The sequence below is a fragment of the Pelecanus crispus genome, chromosome 7 (assembly GCF_030463565.1).
Source record: "Pelecanus crispus isolate bPelCri1 chromosome 7, bPelCri1.pri, whole genome shotgun sequence".
In the NCBI taxonomy this organism is placed as follows: domain Eukaryota; kingdom Metazoa; phylum Chordata; class Aves; order Pelecaniformes; family Pelecanidae; genus Pelecanus; species Pelecanus crispus.
The window spans coordinates 20,500,355-20,511,360 of NC_134649.1; the positions used below are offsets into that span (position 1 = coordinate 20,500,355).

The 11,006-nt window shown below is 40.3% G+C and overlaps 1 protein-coding gene across 1 annotated transcript; it reads right to left on the reverse strand.

Annotated features, from left to right (window-relative positions):
• Window positions 1–2,579: 2,579 nt before the first annotated feature.
• RPS27L (ribosomal protein S27 like) lies at window positions 2,580–7,341 on the reverse strand. The gene is made up of 4 exons (XM_075713889.1): window positions 7,321–7,341; window positions 6,694–6,802; window positions 4,240–4,350; window positions 2,580–3,142 (listed from the first exon to the last, which is right to left on the reverse strand). Exons 1-4 carry the CDS (start codon window positions 7,324–7,326, stop codon window positions 3,114–3,116), a joined length of 255 nt encoding a protein of 84 aa, XP_075570004.1. The 5' UTR covers window positions 7,327–7,341; the 3' UTR covers window positions 2,580–3,113.
• Window positions 7,342–11,006: the final 3,665 nt, after the last annotated feature.

Consider the following 11,006-nt stretch of genomic DNA (forward strand, 5'->3'; position numbering starts at 1 on the left):
CTGGTGAGCTATCAAACTGTCTCATTGTTTTTGAATGATACACATGCTAACTTCGGTAGCCAGAAATAGCACTCTATTCTGTAATGTAGATATTCCTTTAGATATAGGAATTAGGAACTCAAATAACTCAATAAAATTTAAAGCCCATTCTTGAAGCCAGTAGTAGAAGTCTCACAGACTTTTGAGAGGTTTTTTTTTTAAAGCCCTCCTTTTTCCATTTGGAGACCTGCCTTAAGGAGTTACTTTTGCACAAGGCTGAACAAGAAATTGTGATAGAGTTCCAAAGAAGCATTTTCTAATCTTCACGTAGGAATACAATAACACCTGAATGTTAATTTTACATATTCTATAAGAAATGTGGAAGATCTCCATGATCTCCAAGATTTACCCCCACCCCACTTTCCCTGCAGTTATATCAGCCTATTTCCAGGCTGAGACAAAACAAAATGTCCTTCAGGAAGGGTTTGAATACTTACATCCCTGCACTGTTTAACAGCTCTGCTTCTCTGAATTTAAGGTACAAGATGTCTTAGGTAACAGCTAGCAGAAGATAGCCTTACCTGCCTTTTTCCCAAGTTAGTACTTTTGGTATTAACTTCATAGTTGTTACCTGCCCTGTGATGAAACAACACCGCTGTCATCTCTGTTCCCAGTATGCCTATGATAACATTATTACCTTAGACTGACAAACCAGGGAATTTAATATTTTGAGGTGTCGGTGTTTTACCTACATTTTTAATTGAAGCTAGTAGGGCTGGTTTAGTACTCTTCATAATTATAATCATTCTTGTGCCTTAAAATGATAAAAGTTTACACCTAAACTATTTGCTTGGGTTTTCTGACCCATTTACCAAAACTTCACTTTTTTAATTCATTAATAATGGGTTGTCTTTATCTCAAGAATATCAGCTCAGTTGAGACAGTTTCTGAACAAACTTTCATTTGGTCAGGCAATAAATTATCTACTCTTCCACTGAAGCCTTGATATTGTTTGACAGTTCCAATACAGAAGTACTGGGGGTGAGCATCTCCTACAATAGCAACACTTCTTTTTTCCAGTCTTGAGCACCTGCTAGCTGGGTAAACATGCAGCAGGAAGTCACTGCCCATTTCACACAGGGAACAAAAGTAAGTAGTTCAGAGTTGTTTTCATGTTCAAGAATACATGAATAGAAACAGACCAAATACAATGTGTTAAATATAGCAAATCTGAAAAAAAAAATCACACAACATACTTTTGTGATGCATCTGTTTTGCAAATGGTATTTATTGTTCTTGAAAACCATTCTGCATATTTGAGAGAAAGCAAGTTTCATTCACTGACCATTGTGTTTTGGGCTTCGACAAAGATTCAGAATGTACAAGTGTAGGTTTAGCATTATGCTTGCCTGCATATGACCAAATGCTAATAAATGTAAATATTTGAAGTATGTATGAAAGTGAATAATGATAAGAAGTATCTAAGGCATTTCTAGCACCAAGATATAGTAATGACAGTCTCACTCCCCTCATAGAATATGTTTAGTCACCAACTTTTTATATGCATACCATGTTCTGTATACTGTATCTATCTCCTGTAACTTAAGGCTTTTAAAAAAACCTCTGTTGTCACATGTACAGTATTGGAGATGCTATGATGTCTAAATCTCATCTTCCAGTACCTGGAACAAAATGGGTTACGACTTCCTCTGATTTGGTATTTACTTACTCATGAGTTCTTATCTTTTAGGGTAGAGGAAGAGAAGGCAGAGATATGGGAGACTAGAAATCCATCTGGCCTTAGCACACGTTTTCAGGTCACAAGTGAATTAATATTGCTACTTTGATCTTTGTTCTGAAACCAGTTATTTGATGGACTGACATTAAGTGTGTGAAACTGGTCAATTAAGAGCAGCTTTCACGATAAACTTGTTCTTAAATTAACCTTTACTGAGAAAACACAGTATGGCACTGAAATAAAACCGTACTTTTCTTAAAAGGCATGTATACTAAATCGGTGCATCTGTTTCTGTATCAAACACCTACTTTTTGTATCTGGTAATTATAAGTGTTCACTGTTTGAATTAACTGAAATAAAACTTATTTTGCAAATGCAACAAATTGTAATATCAGGTTTTGGGGTTTTTTTTATTGACTAGAAATGTACATGTTTTAAAAGTCATAAAATGAATACAGGTTAAATAGAAATTCCCAACAATAATTAGCTCACCTGATACTTTGAAAGAGATTTTGATACATAACTTGAGATACTACATAGTAAAATAAGATACATGTAAGACTTTGTTTGAATGTTTTCTTTTTTTTTTTTTTTTATAAAAAGGTCCACTTTCAACAGCCATTTAGAAAGGGATGGCTTTTAAAACTAACTAAAAACCTGCTTCCTCCTTGCAAAAAGGTAATTATTTAATGTCAGTATCTAATACTGAAAATATGCAAGGTTTTCCTGTACTATGGGGTTTTTTTTAAGTAACTGGATACCATTCACAGCTGTTAGTGTAGTTTGCTGACTTATGGTTGCTTATATACCATATGCGTTCTCTATATTGAAGCTTTGCAAGACTCTTTTTTTTTGGTTTTTTTTTTTTTGTATAGAAATCTCAGTACAGAACACCAAATGCAGTGTCGAGACCAGATTACAGGGAGGGAAAAAACATGCATTCCAGAAAAATAGCTGAGTATGAGTAACTTTATATTTTTATTTATCACCATGTTATTGAACATGGTAAAGGGACTAAAGCAATGCTGAAAGCAAATGAGCCATTTCAAATCTATGTAGCCTTTGCAACCCTTGCCGTTAGGGTAGCTGCAGTAATAAAGTATACAAAACACATTCTTACAGTAGTTTCTTTCACCATATGCATTTTACATTAAATGCCAACACCCAATTAACAATACACTGTTTAAAAGTAAAATTATAAAAATAGAGCTCAGTTGTCTGCAAACTTGCAGGAAAAACTTGCGCTTCATTTATTGAAAAAGAGATTCCAGCTCATTAGTCGCCAGTAGCATATAATTTTTACAAAATCAATTGTAATTACATTGTTGTATTAACAGACATTTTTAAACCAGTAAGGCTTTCAGGAACACAGATCCAAAACCACATCCTGAAGTGTTCAGTGTTGCTTTCTTCTAAATGAACAGCCTGTAAAGAAATCACATGAGTATAGATATGAATAGCCCTTAAATGGTTGCACTGCCTTGGAAAATTGCCCACCCAACTTCAGCAGGAAAACTTGTGCAATAAATTTAAACTTCATGTACCACAAGAGGTGAAGATTTAGCACTTTGAGTCTTCTCTAACTCAACCAGAACAACATGGCTGTCGTAATTAATCTTAAAATATGGCTAAGGTGAGCTATTTCTCTTCTTCCAGGTGCCTTTTAAAATTTCAGCCTACTGTTCCATCCCTTAGTGATACAAACCCCAAACTGAAGCAGCTGCTAGGAGTGTTGATACCTTTTCAACTGCTCAACAGCCTTACTTCAGGTATTCTGTCCGCATATAAACTACGTTCGTATAGTAGCACATGGTATAAGCACCTACTATATGTAATTTGCATATTTACCTTTTGTCCTTTAAACAAAACCTGAATAAAATCTGGGTTTATTCTTAAATATTTTTTTAAACCCTGAAGTGTTTCCAGTGTTTTTCATACACCCCAGACATTGGGTTGCATTTCAAGATACTGCTGCTATACCAGTTACCTATTTCTAATTATCAGTGGTTATTTGTTCCCTTACAATTTATACAAAATTTTGATTAAGTAACATGAGCCAGGAAACTACTTTACAGTACCACCATTTAAAAACAAACAGGCAAGCCACCACTGACTAGCAGCAGCACAGAATCACGTTAGCCTGGCAAAAGTACCCTAATCCTTTAATTTTTAATCCTAAAAATCCTTTTTTAACAGTCTAAACTTAGTTCCGTACTAAACAGGCAGTATTTACTACAGATAGGCTATAGGAAACAGCAAGTCAAAGCACCTAAAATCAAGTGTGCTTGATCACAATGTAGCTGCCTGGCGTATCTATATAGCCATTTAAAAACAAGAATCTGAAGAAAAATTTGTAACTTGGGGCCCATTAACAATGTTGTTACTAGCCCACTCTAAGCAATTTGCAAAATAAACGTTCCAGTATCAGTTTTCAAAATCAAAGCTAAAATATTTGCAGGCTATAAATACCTAAATGCATTTATGTAAGTAGAATGTTTAGGCTACTAAACATTGCCCCTTACCTTCTGTGAGCCTGGCTTTCCCCCCAGTAGGCTGACACAGGACGGTTGAGCACCCTACACACAGAACTACTGTCTGAGCATGGCTGAATACAGTGGTGATCTTGTAGCATCCTGGAAAACAGCATTATTAAACTTTCCATTGAGTATTTCTAACATGACTCTTTTTTATGGTATGTGTAATTGAATCAGATACTCTAAATACAATTGTCCAAAAACGGATCTGTATTTCATTACACAGCATACCAAGTAAAACAAAGCAAAATATTGTTATTGTGGTCTGAAGTACTTGCTTTTACTAACATGCATATGAAAGCAAGTTAGTTAACTGAAGCTGTTATGACTCCCTATATGAAAATCAACATACAGCCCAATGGCTGACAAGCCCTGTAGTATGTCTCCTGCAAAAAAGTCAAGGAGTTCTAGACAAGCCTTCACCGCTGAACAGAAGAACCTATCTAGCTAGAGAAATATTTAACTTGTAATAGTAGAACATTGCTGTTGACAAAGTCTGGCAGCTGTGAATATAAACACTGCTGTTCAAATCTGTGTTTGCTTTCTGTTTAATAATTGGTACACATAAGGTATGTGCTTGGTTGCGTTCTACAAAGCTAGCATCAAATTCAAATGAGAAGACTTGCACAGAATAACTTCACTAATTCCAGATCCAAGAAGAGGCATCAGCAACACTTTGTCTACAACTTCTGAATTCTATGACTTAACAAAGAATTAAATCAGTCTCATACATGGCTTAGACAAAGGGATTTTTCACTGCTTTCATTCTTTTTCCCTGAAAAGTATTTTTAATTAGCCAAGAGGAATTTTTTGAGAGAGAAAACTCGTAAAGGATTTAATCCAGATGTGGATATAGAGAATAGACAAATAGGTAAAGGTGAGCATAGATTCTATTTTTAGCATGTATGGACCAGAAAGATAAGATAGAATATATGTTGTGAGGAAGGTCCTCAGAAAGCTCTCTGACAAGAGGACTGGTTGGTAGAGAGAACCTCCTACCAGACAGGATAATAGACTGCTGCTTTGTTTAAATCACAAATAGTAACTGCACAAACCTTTGTTTGCAAAAATCTCCTACCAGCTAAAATTTAGCCACAGCACATGTTGGTTTCCCCCCATGAATGTGAATTTCCGTGTTGAAGAGTTTTTAACTTTGTGGATTTTGCAGGGAAAGGAGCCCAATCCATTTCAGTAACTAGGTAGCAACTGCCAACAACATGGAATAGTGCATAAGGCCATCTGGTATTTTCAGTGCCTTGTGCTAAAGACTCTGTCATTATTGAAGCTCTCCGGCTTTGCTCTAAGTATCCCTCAAACTCAATAACCAATTAATCCAACAATAATGAAGATAACCAATGACCTATGTTAACATTTTAGTATATGCGTGTACACAGGTTTGAAGAAAATTTAAAAAAAAACCCAAACAGTGGCTTAGCCTTCAACCATGTATTTTTTAAAAGTAACCACACTTCACTTTCAAACAGTTTTAATGAATTTACCTCACTTTTAGATGGAGAACGGTGTCTCAGAGCTTCTTAGAAATCTAAACTACTAAGAAAGAGTAAGATAATAAGCAAACCTGAACACAGCAGCAATTCCCTGCTTTTAGTCAGGATGATCACTATTCTGAGTCTATACCCTTTTTTACTGCTATAATCTTACACTGTGGTAGTTTCTAGGAGGTTAAGTTACCACACTTGACAACTTCTGTGCCTCGAGACGGATGTAGCTGTGCTGGATCAAAGAAGTTTTGCACTGGTAGCGCATACTCCTATAGTTGTGCTAGAAAATCCCATGTTTTAGTTTACAAAAGGGAGTTGGTTATACAGATGTTTCTGAGCCAAAGTAATGAAAATCTGTGAAAAGCAGACCCAGGCAACACCTTAAATATAACCCCTGTATACCTGAGCTAGATATCAGCTTACTTCTTAACGGCCACAGGTGAAAAGGGCAGCTGTATATGTTTTACTTTCTACGTAAAGTTCCAGTATGCCTGCATAGATCCTTGTGAAAGTTCTTCTGGTCGCTCTTCCAGAATCAACACTCACAAAAGGAGGAAAACAATGTTGTCTTGTACTCGAAGCTCGTGCCATGGATGTCTTAAAGCATCCCTTTCATCTCACTTCTTATACATGCACATCTGGGGGTTTGGTTTTTTCCATACTTGCCAGGATTTCATGAAGGAAAAAAAAGCACCAACAACGAAAGAACCCCCTCATGCCAGACTTCCAGAAAAGAAAATAAAAAGCTGATTGTTCAAATTAACTTTTGAAAAAGGCTGAAAACACTTTTATTGTTAAAAAAACCCAAAGCAATATACAGACTTTTTTTTCCTCTACTGAACCGATAAACCACATTTAGATTTTTTTAAAAAAAAAAAAACAGACCCATACAAAATGAGTTTCTTTCCTTCTGTAAGATACAGACATTTTAAATATTTACCTGGACATTTTACATCCATAAAGTAGGAGTTTGGGCTCTGCACAAGCCGTTTCTTTTTGTGCTTTCTCTTCTCATCCTCCCAGGAGGGGTGCACTAGGTCCTTAGCCAGCTGGGTAGGACAAGAGGGAAGAGGCACCGCGTGTTAAACAGCGCTCCGGCCGCCCGGGCGGGCCGGGTGCCGCCAAGCCGCCCTCAGTCCGCTCCCGAGCGCGGCCGCAGCGCTGGGGCCGAGCTCCCCGGCCGGCCGGAGGGTGGCGGGGAGAGCGAGGCCCCTCTCGGGCCTTCGCAGCCGCCTGCGGGGAACCGGCGGGGCACCGGCGTTTGCCAGTGAAGCGGGAGCGGCGAGAAGCCCGAGCGACCGCAGCCGCTCCCCGCCCGGCCACGGGGCGCGGCGCCGCCAGGCCCCTCGGGGGGCGGCGGCCGGAGACGGGCGCCTCCGCTCCGCTCCGCTCCTCTCCCACCGCCCTGAGGGCCGCGGCGCGCGGTACCGGGGTGGCGCCTGTCACGCGGCGGCCCCGCGCGGGTCTGGCCCACGCGCGCGCGCCCCGTCCCGAGGAGGCGCGAGGGCAGGTGCCGGCCGCGAGCGGCCCCGCGGAAGGGCCCGGCCGGCGCCGGTAAACAACTCACAGGCATGTCGCCCGCCGCGCGCGCGCCTGCCCCGCCGGCCCGCCCCGCCCCGCCCCGCTCCGCCCCTTCCCCGCGCGCATCCGGCGGCGCAGCGCCGCGGCTGCTCTGGGCGCCCGGAGGACTCGGGTCGCTGGTGGGTGCTGGCGGGGCGGCCCCGCGGGGGCGGGCGGGGGCAGCGGGGCACCCGGGCCGCAGGTTGCCGCGGCGCCGGCCCGGTTCCGGACGGGCTTCCGAAATCGGGCGGCAGTCCCATCCTCACGGGGACGTTGTGGATTTGTGTGCGAGCTCACAGCAGCGCGCCTGCTGCTTTCTCAGGCAAAATGGCGCTAGCAGGAGCAGGCGGCGTCAGGCCGCTTGTAGTGGCCGTCGCGGTGCGCTCTCCCGCAGGCATTCAAAACCGGATTTAGCCCAGAGAAGGGCAGAGTCTTAACACGGTTGCAGGTCTCTTTTCAGAAAATCTGCTCACGTTCACCTCTAACAGATTAACACGACACAGGTATTTTCAGGTAATAAATGGAATCTAGAAGGCCCATCTGCTTTTATATTTGATGCTGGCTAAATTGTCGCTCATATGTCATTTCATACTAAATGACACATTGCCTGAAGTTGTACCTGTGTGCGTATTCTTTTGCAGTTGCCCACCCCAGTCAAAAAGAAAAATGCAAAAGAATTTGTTAGTTATCATGTGTTTAAAGCGATCTCGAGAACCTATGACAAAAATATTGCAGATAGCGGGAATGAAAAAAACATTTTTCATTAATGTTTTTAGTAAGAGGTTGAGTGGTTTTTTCCTTAAGTCAATAAAAATAATCACAAGTATAATCTGTAGACTCTTGGAGTTAATTTAATCAAGCCCAGAACATTTAGAAGTGTAATTTGCTAGAAGCCCAGCAAGTGGCACAAAAAGACCTTAGGAAGATTGCTTAGTATGAAAAGTCTTCCCAAATGTACAATGGGCAGCGTGTTGAGCCACATCCTTTTTGAAGCGAGAACTGATGCATTTAGCAAAAACTATTTTAAAGGTTTGCCATGAGCACAAGTGAAGATGTAAGTTTTATAGAGGCACATCCTTCTGACAACAATATTCTCAAAGCTGGGATGGCCTCTCCAGCGCTGACACTGTACGCAACTTTCAAAATACTTTCTTCCCACCCCAAAACCCTACCTTATTCTGCAAGAATAGACCCATGTGTTGTAGTGCTCCAAGCCATTATATTGGTTTTCCTCTTCTCGCCATCACAACCGTTGTCTTGCAACATTGTAATGCTATGTTAGTATTTTTTCCTTATGGGCTGGAGTGGTGATGACACACAGATAGAGTATTCCTTGTTATATCATGGGGAATTTAATATGAAAGGCTCTGACTCATATTTTCCTCTGCATGCTGTCCTGTGAAGCTAGGAACATAAACCACTTATCAGTGCAGAGTCAGTTCTTGAGTCTTAGCTGTTCCTACTACCTTTCAGTCTTTTTCAAATGTATGTTATTTATCTGCAAGCAGAAGGGAAAGGGGAGAATCTATTGAGCCTGTTGATTCAGAATCTGAAGGAGAATTATGTTTTTGTTTAAGAAAATACCTTCACAATGTATAAAGCACCACCAACAAAAAAACAGACCTTCTAAAGCACCACTCTCCTTCGCCTCTTCCTCCTAGCTTTCCCCTCTTAAATGTCTTTCCTGCAAGGAGCCTCTGGTGCTTGAGGAAGACTTTAGAGTCACAGTTTACATTAAAAATTGGTTTCTGTGGAAGGAGGGGCACACAGGATGATCTGAAAACAGGATGTGTTTTGGACACATTCCTCTGTTTGGTTCTCTATTTTGGTTTTGCTTGGAGATTCATTTCCTTTTCGTAACTGCTTGTAGTTCAGTGAGCTGCTGAATGAGTCAGTTCTAATGCATTACCTTCAGTCTTATGATTGAAACTTTTTTTGAAGTATACTCTTTAGAACACCAAAACGCAGCACTGAGTTTAAGTTGCAAGTTAACGAGGAGAGAAATGCAGTCTGTACCACAGTGGCATCGCCTCCAGAGACAGAGAGAGATTCAGGTCTAAGAGATTGACTTCCCCTTTCCAGCCTTCTCCCAGCAAACAGAGACTTCGATCTCATTTTAGAGAAAAGAACAAGAAACGCTATCTGTCTGCTAGAATGACAACAGAAAATTCCCAAAAGCTGATCTGGAGATGTTTAAAAACAATATAATGGCAGCTGGGGTTTTTTTCTGCATTGCCAGCGGCAATCTTTTGCTGTTTAAAAACTGAACCTGTGTCTCTGATGACATGCATTGCAGTGCTCTTCTGCTGGGCTGGTACAGCCAGCAAGCCCTCCCAGTGACTAGGGAGGCAGCAGCAGAGCGCCCGCTGACACCCAGTGCTACTCAGTTCTGCTCCATTTGTGGCCTTCTGCAGCTGAGTTTGGGTGGGTCCTTAGGGTTTGCTATCTGATGTTGCGAGAATACAGGCTTTTGGGGGGGTTTAGTACAAAACCTTGTTTAAACTGATTGTGGTCACTGAGGAAATGAGTATTGACTGATTAAAAAAAAAAAGTTCACCCTGATAATGCTTACAGTGGTTTGTCTAGAATACTAAAATGTGGATGGGTGTCTCTCTAGTACTATCATTAAGACCGTTTAGATTTCCATACACTAACCAGCTGTAAGCTGCACTCAAAATAAGCAGGTTCACTTCAAGTGGTATGTTTGATCTGGAACGCAGTCTGCCTGTGGTTTTGCCCGTACTGCAGAATTAAGTATTATAATTTTAATGAATTATAAATTAATGGTGTAAACTATGGCATGTAATCATTTGGTTAAATATGGTTATGCTGAGATAGTTTAGATTAGTACTGGAACTTGAAGAAGGTCCACTTTTAGCACTACCGTAATAGCAGACCTTGAAATTAATGGAACTTACAGATAAGAGTCTTGTGGCACTTTTCCTTTCTGGAATTAAACTGTACATATTTTAAGTATTTTTTTTCCAATAATGACTTGATTTAACCTCTTCTATATAAGGTTCTGCAGCATACACATATGGAAAATTCATACATTTAGATCACTAGAGTAAAGGAGAGTACTGTTCTGTGTAAAGACTAAAAAAATTAAACCTATGCATTGATCTTCTTAAAACTAGGACTTAAAAGCAAGACATACTAACATATCAAATGCAGTAAGACAAAGTGTAGAATGAGCATAGACGTATCTACCTGCAGTGAAAGACATATTTACTGGAACTGGGGAATAAGTGACTTTTTTTTAAAGGAGTGTCACATGATAGTTATCAAACAGTAATAAATCGCAGAGGCATCTGCCAAAACCAGGGTTAAAGATATACATAAAAAATATTATCATATTAGTTAGCAGAGTCCAAAAGCTGAGGAGCAAAGCTCATGTTAATGATTTGCGGTTAGGTGGCATTCAGGGCAAGACTGCCTCATAAGATTATCTTTGTAGGACTTGGACCTGTGGATTCCAGTTAGTGCAAAAATAACAGCATCCTGGTTCTACCAACATGTTTTAAACTCTATTGGCTTTTTGAAACCTTGTACTTAAACAATTAAGATGTAGAATTTCCGACAAATTGAACAGAAAAGCTTGATTAAAGACAGACTTCCATACAGTTATCTTTTTTACTTAACCAGTCTCACCTTTGAACTGAGGGGAAAAAAGGATTTTTGAAAGCTAGAAGT

Coding starts and splice junctions, on each gene's coding strand:
- RPS27L (XM_075713889.1), bottom strand. Junction 4,351..6,693: donor TATGGATGTAAAATGTCCAG/GTAAATATTTAA, acceptor GCTGTTTTCCAG/GATGCTACAAGATCACCACT. Junction 3,143..4,239: donor GAAAGCCAGGCTCACAGAAG/GTAAGGGGCAAT, acceptor ATTTCTTTACAG/GCTGTTCATTTAGAAGAAAG.